Source organism: Gopherus evgoodei, chromosome 5 (assembly GCF_007399415.2).
Source record: "Gopherus evgoodei ecotype Sinaloan lineage chromosome 5, rGopEvg1_v1.p, whole genome shotgun sequence".
Taxonomy (NCBI): domain Eukaryota; kingdom Metazoa; phylum Chordata; order Testudines; family Testudinidae; genus Gopherus; species Gopherus evgoodei.
This window is the reverse complement of record NC_044326.1, coordinates 16,248,542-16,267,416: the sequence shown is the minus strand read 5'-3', so window position 1 is coordinate 16,267,416 and position 18,875 is coordinate 16,248,542. Positions and strand designations below refer to the sequence as shown.

The 18,875-nt window shown below is 38.5% G+C and overlaps 1 protein-coding gene across 7 annotated transcripts in view; it reads right to left on the bottom strand.

The window, feature by feature from the left end:
• The window catches only part of MAEA (macrophage erythroblast attacher), a 125,156-nt gene that overhangs the window by 34,423 nt on the left and 71,858 nt on the right, over positions 1 to 18,875 (bottom strand). For 5 of the 7 annotated variants that reach the window (XM_030563472.1, XM_030563467.1, XM_030563473.1 and 2 more), the window contains exons 4-6: positions 10,237 to 10,359; positions 9,207 to 9,320; positions 7,105 to 7,181 (exon numbers count right to left, since the gene is read on the bottom strand). In XM_030563472.1, the coding sequence (XP_030419332.1) occupies positions 7,105 to 7,181; positions 9,207 to 9,320; positions 10,237 to 10,359 (314 nt within the window). The remainder of the gene's footprint in view (positions 1 to 7,104; positions 7,182 to 9,206; positions 9,321 to 10,236; positions 10,360 to 18,875) is intronic. The other 2 variants (XM_030563470.1, XM_030563471.1) reach the window with 1 other exon arrangement.

Genomic DNA, 18,875 nt, shown 5'->3' with positions numbered 1-18,875 from the left:
CTTATTAGTTCTATGGAAGAAGGAAGGTTTGTTATACAATTCCTTGCCACTGCCAATTTCCCACTATACACAGTTATTGTTTCGAGCCTTAGCAGTTTAGTTGTATGCTCATGGTCATTTGCCTTTGACAGTTTGCTTTCCAGTAACCTTTAGCTTTTATTTTATTTATTTATTTTTTTACTTATTTTATCTAATTAATTTCCCGCTCCCTAACACACACTCCTCTTATTTTCCATTTGTTTAGAATTTTTGGGGGCCTATTTTTAAGATTTTGAACGTGTGTTCTAATCATTTAGATTTATTCTATAGGAGTTTTACAAAAGGGTACTGTTACAAATGCTTTAGGCTCCCTCAATATAGCTTAGTAATATAGCTACAGAAATTTCAAGATAACTCACCTCATATATTTTTTGCGCACTTACACAGAATACGTACTCTTTATAGTGTTAGTGTATTGTATTTTTATTGACTTGTTTCATTATAATCAGTTCCTGTTTCACTCCATTTTTCCCTGACCAATTACTACCACCCTCCCCACCATCACAAACAATCAAGACCCCTTTTAGCAAGAGAGGCCCAAAGAACAGTTTGCGATGTCAATGTGGTTCCCTGCTGTCACTCTTCTCCTGCCAGAGAGAGATGCAACACAAGTCTTTCACAGGTCACTAGCTAAAGATGTATGGGTGGCTGATTTTGCACACCCCCATGGCTGGGTTGACCCAGCACACAATTAAACTTCCTCTCTGCTAGAAAGTGTGGGAAGGGACGCACCAGCAAGTTGCACAGAATTTTAGCCATTGGCGCTAACATTTATTTTCTTTGTTCTACACAACAGCACACACAAACAGGGAGTTTTTAGAAAAGGTCTAGCCCTGACCTTCATGAAATATTCTGCTGAAATTGCAACCAAATCAAAACCAACTTAATGCAGTTTAAAGACACAGCTACATTTAGTTTGTTTGGTTTGGCAAGTATCAGAGGGTAGCCGTGTTAGTCTGGATCTGTAAAAGCAGCAAAGAATCCTGTGGCACATTATAGACTAACAGACGTTTTGGAGCATGAGCTTTCGTGGGTGAATACCCACTTCCTCAGATGCATGTAATGGAAATATCCAGGGGCAGGTATATATATGTGTGCTAGCAAGCAAGCTAGAGATAACGAGGTCAGTTCAATCAGGGAGGCTGAGGCCCTGTTCTAGCAGTTGACACCATCAGCTCAGGATTGAACAAAGACTGTGAATGGCTTGCCAATTACAGAACCAGTTTCTCCTCTCTTGGTTTTCACACCTCAACTGCTAGAACAGGGCCTCATCCTCCCTGATTGAACTGACCTCGTTATCTCTAGCTTGCTTGCTAGCACACATATATATACCTGCCCCTGGATATTTCCATTACATGCATCTGAGGAAGTGGGTATTCACCCACGAAAGCTCATGCTCCAAAACGTCTGTTAGTCTATAATGTGCCACAGGATTCTTTGCTGCTTTTGGTTTGGCAGTACAGCAACTCATGAATTACGGGCTTGTGTACACTTAAAATGCTAGAGCAGCTGAGCTGTGCCACTGTAGCGCTTCAGCATAGACATTACCTTAGAATCATAGAACATTAGGGTTGGAAGGGACCTCAGGAGATCATCTAGTCCTAAGCCGAGGAAGGGATTCTCCCATCAGTGCAGGTAATCCACCGCCCCAAGAAGCAGCAGCTAGTTCAGAGGAACAATTTTTCTGTCGACCTAGTGCTGTCTATATGGAAACTTCGGTCAGCTTAATGCTGCTTACAGGTGTAGATTTTTTTTTTTTTTTTTAAACACCCCTGGCAAATGTAGTTAAACCAACCTAATTTTCTAGTGCACACCAGCTTAGGTTATTTAGCGTTGACAATACATTGTGCTGTCACACAAGAGATCAGTTTATGTTCCAAACTTGCACCATTGCTCTGATAACAACAGAGAATACATCTTATATATCTCAGTCAACCTCCTTCCACCAACCCTGGGGTAGCCTTAAGAAGCTTTTCTAAGGGCTGGTCTACACTAAAGCGCTGAGTAGACCTAAGTTACGCTACTTCAGTTATGTGAGTTAAGTAACTGAAGTTGACATGACCTTAGGTCAACTTCCATCTGTGTCTATACTGCGCTGTGTCAGCAGGACACACTCTCCCGCCGACTTACCTTCCATCGGGGAGGTGGTGTACAGGGGTTGATGGGAGAGCACTCTGCCATCGACTTAGTTTGTCCTCATCAGACCCGCTATATTGACACCACTGCATTGATCACAGCCGTGCTGATTTAGCCATGAGTACTAGCCCTAATGCAGTGCCAGGAAGAAGACATTTTCATAGACCTACAATAAAAACACCTTCTCCATTTTGCCCCTGTTCTCGTCCCATCACCACTTTATCTATGCTTACACCAATGCCATGTCTGGTTTCTGTGTAACATAAGGAAGCTGCACTCCCAACAATGAAAATAGTGCTTTTAGAGCATGACTATCCATTGTCAGGGTGCAGGACAGCCAGCTTGGCATAGAAGCAATTCAGAAGTAGGCAATAAAGCCATACAGCACAAAGATACCACTATATTCAATAGATCTGGAGGGCATGTGCTTCAGAAGAAAAGATCAAGACTATCTCAGAACCCTTCATGCTTCTAGTGATATTGGGTTGAGTGGGAAGAAGAGAGATGAAGATTTTGGCAGAGATAGGACTGAGCAGGAAAGAAATGATGTGGAAGTTTAAAATAAGCAGCATATTTGAATGGAGTTAGAACTACGCCTGGGAAATGTAAGAACAGAGCTTTAATACTGAAGTTTACCCCAAAGAGATTTTCATTGAGAAGAGGAGGCCTACCAATACTGCAGTAATTTTTTACATACCCATACAGTGCCATTTTCTTTCATAGGCTCCCCTTCATTATGTCCACCTGTAACTTAAAAAGCCTGTCTAAACTTCTGCAGGTCTTTGATTTCTGCACAGCTTTCTTGTACGCAAGTAGCAGATAGAATGACCTCGGTCCTGTTGGAAACAACCTGAGACTAAAATTAAGACTAAATTAGCTTCAACACTCCTCAAAGAATTAAACCAATCTCTCTCACCCACGCTGTACGACTTATGGGTGGGTGAAGGGGAGCTTCTACTTGCCTTCCATCACAAGATCTGTTGCTGGGCACCTGGAATAAAGCAGGTATCTACTTGTGACCTCAAGTCCACATTGCTTCTTCATCCAAGGTCTCTACCTTCATCTTTGCCGCACTCAAGGGCTCTTAAAGTCCCAATACAGACCAACTCTCCTCTCTCCAATGGGCTCTTCCTACTGGTTGCCCAATTCCTTACAAGGCTTCTTTTGCAGTCCTTTGGTGGAGCAGTTCCTTCTCCCCACAGATCTCAGCTTTATAAAAGGGATGACACTGCCTATATACTCATAATGCTTTGAGGTGAAGTCTGCAGCTCCCATGTATCCTGGGAACTAGCCACCTGCTGAGCCTGGCTGAAAACAGAAGGTAGATAGGACTTAAAGAAGCCAGCACAAACTTACTAAGGGCTAATTTAACTTTTTCTTGCATTCTTCACATGCAATTTACAACAGCAGACACACCCTTACTTGTCAGTAGAATGGTTGTAAGTAGATTAAGTCACACTACATCTCACACAACTTTTGAATTTGAAACCTTATCCCCAGGGCTCCAAAAAAATCTTCTAGAAAATGAAATCCTAGTCAGGTCCTAATTAAGTCACAAACACCATAGGCTCATCCCTAGAGCTCCAGCTCCTAGAGTAATGTGCTTATATTAGAACCTCAGCTTTTATACATATATAAAAAATGAATAAATAAAATAAAATCGAGGCATTCTTTGGAAATCCCAATCTAAGGGAATTAAGTGCTCACTCCTCTTCAGTCATTTTTGAAAGATCTACACCCATAGCTCTGAAAGATGTAAAAGTGACCCAAGCATAAGTGAGGCTTGTCTACACAGGGAAATTTAGGGGGATAATTATACTGGTAAATTTCTCTACACAGATAAGCCCTGAAGCAGTGATGTCTGTCAGAGTGCAGATAGCTTGAAAAAACGAACTCAAAGATGTCAAGTGCCTCATGCATCTCAATGGTGTACTGACTCACCCATTGCTCCAGAGGCCCTACCAACACCACCACCAGAGTGACATGTGTGTGGCAGGTGAAGAATGTAGCAGCTATGGCCTATCTACAAAAGTAGATACCCCAAATGCTGAAGCCAACACTGGGCCCCTGAACTCTCATCCCTCCTGGCTGACAAAGGAGAAGGAAAGGAGACCCATGACCTTCCCCCTTCAGACAGGGGTCCCCTTCAAGCATCACTCCAGTGACAGGCCATGGTTGGAGAGCCCCAGATTGTCTCAATAGGCTCCCAATTCCTCAAAAGTCTCTCAGCTGCCATCTCAAAGAGATGGGTGACTAGCAGCATTGCCAACTCTCACGAGTTTATCATAAGTCTGATGTTATTTGGTATGTTTCTTTAAAAAAAAAAAAAAAAAAAAAAAAAGGCCCAGCTCCTGGAATCCAGTGATTGTAAGAATCTTAGTTTTCATGAAAAGAAAAAAAAAAAAACGTTTAGCCCTCATAGTTGGAGAAATACTTGAAAGCATGACCCAGTTATACCCAAAAGCTTAAAGATCAAAACAATGTTTATTTTTTAATAAGAGAGAAGGAGCTGCTCCACCAAAGGCATGATTTTTGAACATTTGGTGTTTGCAATACTAAACAAGAGAAAGCACAGTAGGAACTAGAGGACAAGGCCTATTGAGAAATACTCTGTGCTCAGTGCACATACGCTGTTCTTTCCAGTACACACAGCTGTAGATGAAAAGCTATGATGGTATTCATATGGTATATTTCACTGGAATATTGCTATGGTATTCTTAATAAAACGCATTCCAAAATTGCTTTGTTTGCTCTCTTCCAGTGCTTGCTGCACATTGATACAGGAAGCTGGCGGTTATGCAAAAAGCAAATTGACTATGCAACAACTGGCTAATGCAGAAAGCATAATTTCTCACATTTCAGACATTAACACAGGACAAAATAGCAATAGCAGCATCACAATGTTACAATAGGGCATTAGTCTAGAACAGGGGTCCCCTAACCCTAAATGCACCCACATCCTGGCCGGCGGTCGAGCATCCGCCACACTCCTTCGTCTGGCGCCTGTCAGATGAAAAGGTTGGGACTCACTAGTCTAGAATATCACAGTGAGACACAGCTAGCCCAGAATTAAGAATCCACTTTGCTTTTCCCGCCCTTCTGAAGACTATACAATATTCCATTTGGATCTAATTAAAAAAAAAAAGTGTTCTGTATCTAAAAACTGAGGTTCTGATTAAAAACGCTGAGAATTTTTATTTGTTTCTATGATGCACCATGTATACAGTATGACTGCACTATCCCTACCACAAAAAACTTTATGGCAGCAAATGATGCAAGTATCCTGCAAATATCCTCTTGGTTTCAACAAGATTTTATAAAACAACAGTAGGTAAACAAAATGCAGTAGAAGCGGTCATGTAATTATAACTGTACCATTCTAAACTCATCAGAAACACACTCTCTGTTATTGTGCAGTAACTTATTCATAGAATACTACAAAATATTATCACATATTATCTGCATACCACGAGGTCCCAGCACAGGCATCCCATTGATTTTAACAGAATCAGTTTCATGTTCTGAAACATTATTCCAACACCTTAGATTGAGACCACTGACCCAAAAGCTTATTCATTTCAAATTACTTCCTGACCCAATAAAATAAGAAGTATTTACCCAGAGACAAGAAAGTTGCATTGTGGTTAGAATAGTGGACAACAAGTCATGAATTCTCAGTTTTATTTCCAGCTCCGTCACTGACTCATAAGATCTTGGACAAGCATGAACTGTCTTTTTCTACATAAAATACATATGACATTTAAATACCTCACAGAAGTGAGGAGAGTCTTATTTTTTGTAACATAGTAGAGACCCTCAGATAACAGGCACTGTAGAGCTGCAAAGTATTAATATAATCTATTTAATAAGAAAATAAAATACTTCAAATAAATCCTAAAGTTTAGTGGGGTTTAATAAAGATTGCATAATGAAAAAAGCTTCAGAGCTGAAACAGTCTATATCCAGTTTTAGACATGTGAACATTTATGGTAAAAAATGTTCAAGTTAAATCAGATTCTGACCAGTCCACATAAAAAGAGAAACTTCTTTCCTTGAGACACAAAGTTTGGCTGTGTGAGCCAATCCCATCTACCCTCTAAGTTTGCACTCGAGATTACTATAGTAACTGCAAACTGAACTGTGCGTTATAAGAAGCATTTGTCTACAGCAGGGGTAGGCAACCTATGGCACGTGTGCCGAAGGCGGCACGCGAGCGGATTTTCAGTGGCACTCACACTGCCCAGGTCCTGGCCACTAGTCCGGGGGGCTCTGCATTTTAATTTAATTTTAAAATTAAGCTTCTTAAACATTTTTCAAACCTTATTTACTTATATACAACAATAGTTTAGTTATATATTATAGACGTATAGAAAAAGAACTTCTAAAAACATTAAAATGTATTACTGACACACGAAAACTTAAATTAGAGTGAATAAATGAAGACTCGGCACACCATTTTTGAAAGGTTGCCGACCCCTCGTCTACACCAAGAAAACAACAGTGTAAAAGAGTATTCTTTTGATAATTGCTTCTGAATTTTGAAGTTTTGCAAAGCCAGAAAGTTCTCTTTTCAGTAACTATTTTAAAGTTTTTAATTGTGCATCTAGAATGATAGCTTGTGCTTAAAACGCCACATAATCCAATATGAACCTCAGTTTATTAAATCCCAAGAGAGTGTTTGATAACAACAATGCTGAGTATCAAAAGGGTAGCCGTGTTAGTCTGGATCTGTAAAAAGTGACAAAGAGTCCTGTGGCACCTTATAGACTAACAGTAGTAGTCTATAATACCCACTTCATCAGATGCAATACTGAGAAGACCATTTGTTGCAATGGAGCTTCTGGGTGTGCAATAATTGTCACATGTTTCTTATGAAGTATAATATGTTCTTATTAAGAAAATTGTTTGGTAAACATCCTAATTTCATACCTCACAGCATCCAGTCTCTTGTTCTGTCGAATGAGTTCAATGAACTCCTGAATCCTTAAGCTGAACTCCAGACAGCTCTGAGATTAAAGACAAGACAAGGTTTAAGATGGGGCCAAAGCAGCATCGCACAAAGTACTCTGTATGCCACAAAATAATGTTAATGGCATGCAACTTTGCTTGCTTTTAGGTATTCATGCAGGTAAAATAGTTTAATGCTGGCATATAATTCCCTAAAAGCAAACAAAAGCCTCCTACTCCCCGCCCTCCTCCAAAATAAATTATTGTAACTGGGACCAGTTGTGTCCTGATGACTGAAGGATGCCACAATCCTCATGGATGTGAATGGACCAGTGGTGTTGATTTGTACTACATTCTAACTGTAAGACAGCAGATACTGTAGAAATTTCTGAGATGAAGCAATAATTAAGGCAGAGGAACCCTCTTAGTTATGAGAGGCAATGGAATTGTGCAGGATTGTTGGGGCAAAGGGGGTCTCTAAATGTTTACTTGAAAGATCATGTTAGCATGAAAACAGCACATTATTTTAGCTCTCTGAGGGCCCTTTTTTCCTGTCCCAAAAGAACCCAGAACAGTGTTTTTAAAAGCCATACCAAAGACCATCTTAGTCGCACTAAAACCAAGTTGCATTTACCTGCTTTTGGAAAAGGTAAGTAAGCTGACCATGTCCCTTTAAATCAAATTCAGCACAGGTTCACAAAAATCTATAGGAAAACTCTGAACATGTAGAATTAAAAAAAAAAAAGTCTCTCTCTGAAAAGAACAATTCACTATGCTTTGTTATAGGGACACAGTCAACTACTTTATTACCTGTAAACACACACACACACACTCTCTCTCTCTCTCTCTCTCTCTCTCTCTCTCTCTCTCTCTCTGAAGATTGAAAATAAATATATATTCCTCAAATTTGTCTGCTCCGTTCAGCGAACATTTTCCTTCCACATATTTCTAGTGAATGGCTAACTTTTGTTTATCTGCACAGTAATATGGAAATTCCTCAATGACATCAGCAGCGATTTGACCTGCTCCAAATTTGGGTCAGTTTGCAGTGCAGCACACATTTATGGCAGCCATTTTTTTTTAAACAATTAGAAACTTATAAAGAAATTTAAACTCAAACATCACATTGATGGAATATATAGTTTTGAAGTGTAATTGTTGAAAACTCATTGTTTGAAAATAGGTTCTTTTTAAACTCTCGAGCCTGACTGTCCAGAGAGAAGCAAGGACTCCACAAGATTTTAAGAGCTACATTGTCCTGTACTCTTAACCTTTGCTAGAGGCAAAACTCTTCAAATTTGAATCGGCAGACAAAACAGAGGAGCTGATTTTCAGATGTTGTTTTAAAATAGCCAGTTACTTAACTCTGCACATCATCACTCATTCAGGACTTTAGACGAGTTTATTTTTTGTATCTTTAAAAAAGAACCACTCTTTAGTAATCATCCCCATAGATAATATATTCTAGACCTACACTTCCTCCCTTTAAGATACATGGGAAAAAATAGTCTTCAGAAGTGTAGATGTCCTCCAGTGAACTGCAAGCCAATAGCTAAATTGGATTTTATAGACTGTCAGAACTTAAAAAGCCCCATGTAGTCAGTAGATTTCAGACTCATTACAATATAGCACAAATTTTGGTATAATCTTACAGTCTTACTCCCAAGAGTGGTAACTCAATGAGACTGCAGGATTTCTTCCTCGCCCCTACTCTTTCTTCTCCAGTTTAGCTTTTGGTTAGACTTGCAGGAAGGTGGGCAAGGATTTAACAAGTTAACACTAATAATCAGCTAAACTACCTTACACTGGACAGAAATTTATTCCTGTGTGTTTCAAAAAGAAGCATAGTCATTTCCTCCAACTCTGATCTCTCACAGCCTTAGCTTTTAAGTAAAGTAGGGCTTGCAGAAATAGATTTTGGGGGGGGATGTGGAAGTTGCTTTATTCCGTTTTTATTTTTACATTGAATATTGCTGATGAAAAAAATTAAGAGTACTTCGGATTTAATTTCTTACATTACTTAACATATTAACATTACACAAGGTTTTCTTGAGCAGTATAATTATGCAACAGTGTTTACATACCAATTCTGGTTTTCCTTTAATGGTTTCCATAACAAGATCATCATTTTCTTTAGAGTAATCACAGGCCGATTTACTTTTGCGTCCCATCTTCGGTTCGTTCTCATTTTGGCGCCCCTGAGTGACAGAGAACGTCACTCTTTGCTTGTCATTAAATGCACTCAGACATTTTTGGTTAAAGAAAGCGCTTAGTTTAAAAAAAAAAAACAAAAGACACAAAACACCTTTCTGAGGGAGGCAGGGGTTTTGGTTAATATCAGTTAAAACAGATTTCTGCAAGCCCTATAAAAGATTACAGCATACTTTTAAAAGCAACTTTAAAGACACGGGAATTTAAACTAACTATGTATGGATAAACACAGAGTGACTCCTTATCTTCAGTTCATGTTGTACAAGGGCTGGAAAGTAATGTCCTTTGCTCATTACTAGATTACATACAGCTTTTTTGAGAAAACTACATTCTAACTTAGCATTATTGCATCTTATATTTCACGTTAGCTCTCTTTTCTTTAAGTCATCATAGCTGGATAAAACTTTTTTAATAAAGTAAATTTCTCCCACTGTGTTAAGCTTGAGGATATATGTTTAGCATTTCAATTGCTCGCCACACTTTTTAAAGACAACTTCATATACACCCTGTGAAGTATGTTCTCAGCAGGATGCAAAGGAGTTATGCACATAAGTCCTCATGCATCAAGATGAGACTATACTCCTTTGCATTTAAGTTTCTGTAAATCACATTAAAAAATAAGGTCATATTGTTATTTCACTGTAATCTGACAAGCAAAATCTTGCATCTAAAAGGACCTAGGTTCAGGGTTAAAATTTAACCTTGGTGTAAGCGGGTACAACTGCCCTGATTTAGGTATACTAAAGAGATTTATTCTGTACTTAGGATCTTTAGTTTAGTATATGCTAAGTCATCATTCAGACCCAACATTTAAATTCAACTGGCTAAATCAAATATTCAAGGAGTTCATACAACCATGACAATGTACATTAAGTTAAAGCTTTGTGCATTATGTTTCCATACCTTCATTTTCCTGAGCCTGGATTTGTTATCATGACACCAAGCCAAGCAAGTCATAGTTTCTTGCCTTTCCAAAGATTCTTCCACTTCTTTAGCCGTCAAGAACATCTCAATATTTACCAAGTCCTTAAGGAAAAAAAAAAGAGAGCAAGACCAGTTGAGCTTTCTTTACAAAATGAGGTTGCTCCATAAAATCTCATTCTTCACAGCTACAGCTGGGAGCTAATTTGTGATATGCATGTTAAAAATGTACATAAATTTTAAAAACGTCTTGCCCTTCGAAGCATTTTCCTCTGCAAAGAAAGTAGTTGTGTCTTCTCAAAAACTGTGATCCCCTATTCACTGATGTACGACTGTCAAAGTAGAGAGCAAATTTTAAAACTGTCTAAAGTTTGATGCCTTCCTGCTCTGTAAACGGTGATAATACTCCTTACAGATTAACACGTTTGCCAACAATCCTTCTCTCCCCCGATTTCTTTTCATGTACCTTTGTCCCCTCAACCCTACTCTCCCTGCATCCTTTTCTACACAGGCTCCTGACTGGTCTCTTTTGTCTGATTCAGAGAAAGGGAAAGCCACACCAAGGAGATCTACTAGGCCTAACAGAAAGAATGGAAAAATACGATGGGCCCAAACTTGTCTGGTGGAGGGAAGAGAGGGAGATCAGTTTCAGAATTCAAGCCAGTGTTGAATTTTATAGAAAACCCCTCAAAACTCTGGGGCTGAGGCCTGTATCTGGAACTAACAAGGTTTGAATTTTGCACTAGATCCATATTGCACACCTCCTTAAGGAGAAGGCATGTACATATGTACGCACTTGCATGTGCAAAACAACCACAGAAAGCTAGGAGGCAAAAGGTCTCTGTCACTCTTTAGGTGAAAGGAACAGATGAGACTATAATAGCAGCAAAATTTAACCCCTTAAAATTATTTTCTACACCATCCTCAACAAATCTATAGCAGACAGAAGCTTTCAGCTTTTACACTTAAGTCAGCTATATTTTCCAGTTAGCTAGTTTTTAAAACTTGAGCTTTACTTAAACTGAGAACTGTCAGGAAAAGCTTCCTTAAAACCCATGTCTGGGGGTTGGGGTGGGGGTGCACAGAAGAGAGAGGCAAGAGAGAGGGGAAAGGACAGTTTCAAAGTCATATTGCAACCTACATTTAGCAGTATGTGTGCTACAAATTTGGCGGATATAGACCGTTTTCCACTGATGCCCATATCTCAAGAACTAGCATCACAACTGGCTCCCATTTTGGCAGCCTCAGTGAAGTTGTGAGTAGGACAGTGTGAGATGGGATGTTTGTAATGAAGTTTCCGTATTTGTACCTGTATTGTGGATAGAGGTCTGCAGATTCCAGTATTATTAAACTATCACTTTTTATAAGCATTAAAGTCACATTTTTTTAAGTCACTCCAACCTTCCACTGGTATATGCTTGGTGATTCTAGTTTAAGCATTAATTCTCTGTAAACCATCCATGTACTTACAAATACCAGGGAGTTTTCAAGTTGCAGACACAGCAAATACACAAAAATCTAGACTAGAACATGCTGCAGGAAGTGACACTACAGTTTTGCTGAATAAAAGACCCTGCTGATAAGAAGTGGAGTTAATCCACAGTAAAGTGTTACGACTTCTAGGAGTATTCCTTTTCCTTCAGTTAATTTTTCAAAATATTAAGTTGCTCAGTTGTATACAATCACATACAATGTGATTCAGCTTTGCAATGTGTCATTGAAATTATGTGAACAATTAGAACAGATGTTTGTATTAATATTTTCTCATCTGATTCCCACTCTTTAATTAGCAGAATTACATACAAGAAAGAAACTCTGGGCCTTTCTAGTTCCAAACAGCTACATACAACTAGTGGAATTTCCATCTAAAGTTTTGATACTTCTGTATGCTTCTTTTAGTTCCTTAACATTTAGAAACTTTGTCTTCCAATTGCATTGGCACAACAATTATTTGGGCTGCAACATCCTACTGATCCCAGTGACTAAACAACAAGTACGAGTTACAATATTAAAATTCCATTTTGTTGAGTGACATGAGACATCTCACAGGAAGTGGGAAAAAAACACTGCTTGTGGTAAGCACAACCTATTATTAACCTGCATAGGGCAGACAATGTACAGTTGTACAGTAATAGTTAAATATCAGCTTTATCTCTCAAACAGACCTAATCAAATGCAACTGAACGTTTTTTTTTTTGTTTGTTTTTTTAAGACATATGCCATTAAAGGATTTTTTAATGCATCTGTAGTAAAAGGATTTAGGAGGGTATTTTCAAACTAGGATGAACTGAGTCCATTTTGAATTTGCATTCTCGGAGATTATTCTGAGCTGCACAAATATGTCATGCTGTGACAGCTCATACTTAGAGGAAGAAAACACTCTGTAGGGAACTGTACAATTCTGTGTATTCCTAACACAATAATCCAGTGCTAGGAATGTTTGTATTAACATAAAATGAACTTGTTCCACCAAATTTAAGTGTATGTACTTTCCAAAGCAATGTGCTGCAAACCGTACAATTGAAATATGCTGAATATGACAGATATTCAGAATAGCTCGAGTGAATAAAGACACTGTCAGAGTAGAAGATGGCATTTTCACCTGTTAAAACATAACAGCTGAAAGTATGTGAGCTCAGTCTTCCTGCTGGAAACATTCTGAGATTTTATACAAATGATACAGCTATCCAGCTTGTGTTTATAACCTATATTTCATTTATCATGTAGGTTTTTTTCTTGTAGATTTATGATAATTTTAAAAACTGACACTAACTAAGAAAAAAAGAACCAGAACTGCAGTGGAGGTTGTCATGGCCACGGGCCTGTTTACACAGATGCATATAATTTGCTTAGAAATAGTAAGTATAACCTTTTTCTAAAACTTTCCCCATTCCTGCACAATGTCTACAAATTAAGCCAAGACTTGGTAAAACACCCACAGAAAAAGTTTTCAATACAACTACATAATTTAAAGTTTCAACTATCATTTATCAAATTAATTACAGTATAATGGAATAAATTAAAGGGCCAGATTCTGCTCCCACACTAGTTTACCCTCATGTGATGTCTGTGGACATACAGTAGCTATTCCTGATCTACACCAGGGGTGAAATCAGAATCAGGTGTAGCATGAGACTTTTGTTGACCTCTCCCTGCATATAAAACAAAATTATCCCCTTTGCCACTGCACTGATGAAAACTGAAGTGATGCCAAATTAGGGTGTCACTGAAGACTACTACTACTATTCATGAGATGAAGTTTTGTAGGTGTGGTCAGCATTCCTGCTGGTAATTCTAAGTGACCTTGACAGAGGCCTCAAAAAGGACTGTGTGGCAGACCCTTCTGTTAACAGAGTACTAGGGTAAGATTGGGAAAAACTGACTGGCCCAAAATAAAACCAGACCCATGATCTCACATTCAAGTATTTTTTCCCCATAAATCAACAATGAGTTTCATCAAGGGAAATCTATTCACTTCATAATGTTGTCACCAAGAGCAACCCTGCAATCAAACGCTACACAGCATTGTAATAATCTCTGTGCAAAATATGCCTTGTGAGGTGCTATTTAAAAACTAATGGAACAAATCAATAGTCTTATGTAATGGCTGTATGAAATATGTATTAAAGTTATGAACATGAACTGAAATTATTACTACAATGTGTTTTACCAGACAAATTTGGAAAATGGATAAACTAGTTTCTCAAAGACAAAGGACAAGCTGATAGCTCTAGACAGATGTCATCAATGTTGATGACTGCCAATCACCTCTCAAGTAGCCATTCTTTGATAATGAAGGGGGACAGGAACAGATCGATCTATACTTTAACAAGAACAGGGTATCTCTTTCACCATGAGACTCCAGGTCTTTGTCCTCACAGCTGGAATGAACATTATCTAGGGGTAACCCTCAGGCAAATGCATTTCAAAGGGTGACTGGACTATAAAAGTGAGGGGCAAAAAACTACTAAGTTTTGTCTCCTGATCTCTCTCTTTCAGCTAAGATAACAAAGGGAACCAGCCCTTTGATTTTGGGGGGAATCCTGTCCTGAGAATTTGGGCTGCAATATCACTAGGAACACGTGGTAAGGCTTTTACCTTGAACCAAATTTAACTTGCTAAATTTGCCCTACTAGAAAGCATTTTCTCTTGTAACTATTTCTGATTTTAATACCTTGTACTTGTACTCACTTAAAATCTCTCTCTTTGTAGTTAAATAAACTTGTTTTATTTTTTTAATATAAACTGAACTGCTTGATAACTCCATTTAAAGTAGTGTGACAAAGTTCCTCCTCTGCCTTGGTGGGTCCTGCGCTTATTGGCGGATTTGCTCGCCTCAGAGATTCACCATGCGGGTCAGGAAACAGCCCAGAGACCTTCCCCTCTGGTAGAAACCACAGCCCAGGTCAATTTCTCCTGTGTCTGATCGGGGTAGGGAGGTTTGAGGGGAACCCGGGCCCGTCTTCTACTCCGGGTTCCAGCCCAGGGCCCTGTGGACTGCAGCTGTCTAGAGTGCCTCCTGGTACAGCTGCACGACAGCTACAACTCCCTGGGCTACTTCCCCATGGCCTCTTCCCAACACATTCTTTGTCCTCCCCACAGGATCTTTCTCCTGGTGTCTGATAATGCTTGTACTTCTCAGTCCTCCAGCAATGTGTCTTCTCACTCTCAGCTCCTCGTGCCTCTTGCTCCCAGCTCCTTGCATGCATGCTACAAACTGAAGTGAGGTCCTTTTTAACTCAGGTGCCCTGATTAGCCAGCCTATCCTAATTGATTCTAACAATTTCTTCTTAATTGGCTCCAGGTGTCCTAATTAGCCTGCCTACCTTAGTTGGTTCCTGCTTGTTCTGGAACTTCCCCTGGTACCTTACCCAAGAAAAAGGGATCCACTTAATTTAGGACTAACATATCCGCCTTCTAACACTCTCATGTAGCCATCTGGCCTGACCCTGTCACAGTAGCAAACTGTTGAATACTGACCCCTTGTGGAGCAATGGAGCTTCAATATCAGAACTGCCCAGGAAAGGGCTCAACAGTGAAGAACACACACTTTTTGGTAAAATTTTGGACTGGGAGCATGTTGGGGTCACCCTGCATGCAGTAACCAAGGCTGCTGGAAGTCAGAGTGTGACTGAAGTCTTGCTGACAGGCTGCTGGGCCAGGGCTGTAAGTATACACAAACTCAGGGAGTGACCTGCATTACTTCTGGCTGTTTGTGAGCAGCTCAGGTTGGGAGTTACAACAGCAAAGCATTGTGAGGCACCCAAGATTGCAGGGCAGGTGGTGACAAACTCTCACTGGTCTGGATTGCACCCTGGAATGTGACAGTTGCCATCAGCATTTAGCAATAAAATGTACTGCATGTGCGTAACTGGATTATAAATAAATTGGGTGACAAATTCTCCTTTTGATTTCTGTTATGATTGTATCTGTACTTTTACTAATGCTCAGTAAACACGTCAGACTGAAAACACATGATATTTCATTATAGGATATGATACATATTTGTACTAATTATGTTTATTCCATACATATTTTAAAAGCAATAAATATTCAACAGCCAAAGAGATCCTAGTCAACAATTACTGAATTACAGTTTCAATGTTATCCACTGTTACCATTATAACCACCCCCTGCAACTTAGGTACCGTAATTATCCTTTTCCCTTAGCCAATCACTAACAAAGTGCAACCAATGATGTTTAGACATAGACCACCATGAAGCAAGAACTAGTCAATGAATGCATAAATAAAACCGGCTTATTCTGCTATGAGGTTTTGCCATTGGTCATCATGTTAAAAAAATAGCTAAAAATCTGGCACATATAGTATATCTTAAAATATGTAATGATGACATGATTCAAATATGCTTGCTATTTTCTTAATGTTCACCATTTGCTCTCGGTACAGTACAAACAGTAGCTTCTTTCTCTGTATGTTTAAAGAGCGCTGTGGTATGCTAAGCAGAGAAGAAATCACTTTGTTTTATCTTGACCTTCAACTTATTAGCCAATAATTAAGCCTCAGCATAAAATTAAGTTAAGCTTCCTTAAAGTAATATAAGATTAGTGTTTGAGATTTAAATCGCTTTGCTGATGAAAAAATATCTTGTATTATACGTATTATCAGGAAAGCAGCAGTTTAGCAGACTTCAACTGCTATCAAATATGATTATAGATGCCTTTTATTAAACCAACCAACCATCCATCCATATTTTAGGCAGAAAATGGCACAAATGAGTGTTGAAAGTTACCAAGGCCAAACAATACCTGCAGGTACCACAACCAGAAAATATATTGCTTGTTAGTTCTGCAACTGTTCCTTGTTATTACTGTCCTAGAGTTTTCTTCCAAAGAAATGCTCTCTTCTCAAGTTAAGACTGGTGGCCATTGTCCATGGAAGAATTTGCAGATAAGGCTCTTTGTTTACCCAGGTGGAATACATACATATCTCTCCTTCTGTAAAACTAGAGTAAAGTAGTGTCAGGCCAAAGTATCTTAATTTTTAAATTTCTAAAAAAAAGTTTAAAGGCTGGCTTTGGTGAAGTGATAATAAAGCTTCACTACAACTTATCCAGTTAGAATGCAATACATGTGCATTTATAAACTGCATCAGATTGTATACTTCAATGTCAAAAAAACCCCCAACAAATGCTTACTTTAATTACTATTAAGAATGCAGAAGCAAATCTACAATTTCAAAGCACTGAATTCTTTTTCTCTCTTTAAAAAAATGTGAAAAATGAGTTTCATGCCTGCAGCTGCCCCACCTGATTGGGTAGTTTGGTTCACTGCTTTTCCGGACAAAAGAACCCTCACAAAATCAGAAGCTATTCCAATACTTAAAACAGATCTTACCACAGCTTGGGGCTGCTTGACCTCCACATTCCCCTATCTCTATGAAATATAGAGTATTTAAGTCAGTTTTGAAACACATCTCAAATTTGTAGTACTCTCCAATTTATACATCACCATGGATGAATTTCAAGTTGAGATGGCATTACAAAAGAAGATTCAGTTTTCCAAACATTTTATTCCTAATTATAACAAGCAGTTGATTTTCAAAATGTGATCATTCACTATCATCAATGGTGGCTTAAAGTTCCATGGATATGGACCACAATAAATTGTGTCCATTCTAAAAAAAAAACAAAACCACCACAATCACCCACAACTCTGAAAGAAATGTCAAGGGGTAAAAGGAGTTGCAGACATAGAATGTGTAACATTTCATTTTTCTAAAGCTCGTTTAACAAAAAATGGATTTAAAGTTAGACTCAGCAACAATCTCTGTTTACACTTCTTCAGTTTACATGAATCAAAGTATTACATACAAATACTATGTTCTTGTTGAAAAGTACATTTCCAGTAAAAAGCTCATAAGCAGCACATAATTGTTTCTCCGATTGAACATGGTCTTTTAAAGGAAAAAGATTTCGTAAATTTTTCCCTTCTTTTTGCACAAGAATGAGCAACCTCTATGAGAGGAAACACATCCAGGACTGAAGTGGCATCTAATTAAACAGGATTATTTAATTTTAATCAATAAATGTAAGTCTGTCTTGCTCAGTGACTGGGTTAAATGCTACGGAACAAGATACTACAGCAGTAAAAGGTCAATTTCCAAAGAAAAGAACTGTACAATTACTGTACTAGATGTCATGTAAATTAAATTAACAGGTAAAACTTCTAAATTATAGAAGATGACGACGACGACATCTAATTAAGCAGTAAACCATAAGAAAAGATGCATTCCTGGGTCACTGGTGGACCTCTTAGGCGTAGTGCTAAGGATAAAACCTACAACAGATGATTTACTTTGATCATCCTATGTCAATAGATAGAAAATAATACCATCTATCTCTTATATAACAACATCCATCAGTAGATCTCAAAGTGCTTCACAGTCTTTAATATATATGTCTGCTTACAATACAGTGGGGAAGTGGTATACCCATTTTATAAATGGGAAACTGAAGCAGAGAGAAATTAAGTGATCCACCCACAGTCACAGTGTGTTGCAGCGATTTGAACACAGGTCTCCCAAGTCCTAGATTAATGCCCTACCCATTTGGCCACCCTTCCTCAGCACAAGCTCAAGTACAGTATGTGTCAAATGTAATATGCATTAACATGCAATTTAATGATCAGATTTAACCCATCTACAAATTTCCTTTCATCTTTTCATCCTTGTGTTTTTATTTAAAAAATATACCCTACCAAACAATGCAAGAGAGGCTGGACATCCAGCTCTGAAACTCCTTGTTTCTCTAAACACACAAACATAACCTATGCAGACGTATTATAAAAAAGTATGTAGTTTGTATTGTATTTTTTATTGTAGGGCTAAGGATAAGGAGAGAGAAAGAAGGCATCTTCCTTAGTGCCACTCTACAGCTCCATGCAGTAGATGACCATGTCCCTAACAACAGTTTATAAAATGCAACACTGAAGGATCTGGCCAACTATGCTAATGAAATTAACAGGGACTCTAGATGTGTTCCCACATGAGGAAAAGAGGTGTTTGCTTATCACTGTTGTCTTCACTAGAATTTTATTGCATCTTAATTATTATTATATTAACTAACTCATAGTACGAACACTAGGAAAAAAGGTGTAAAGA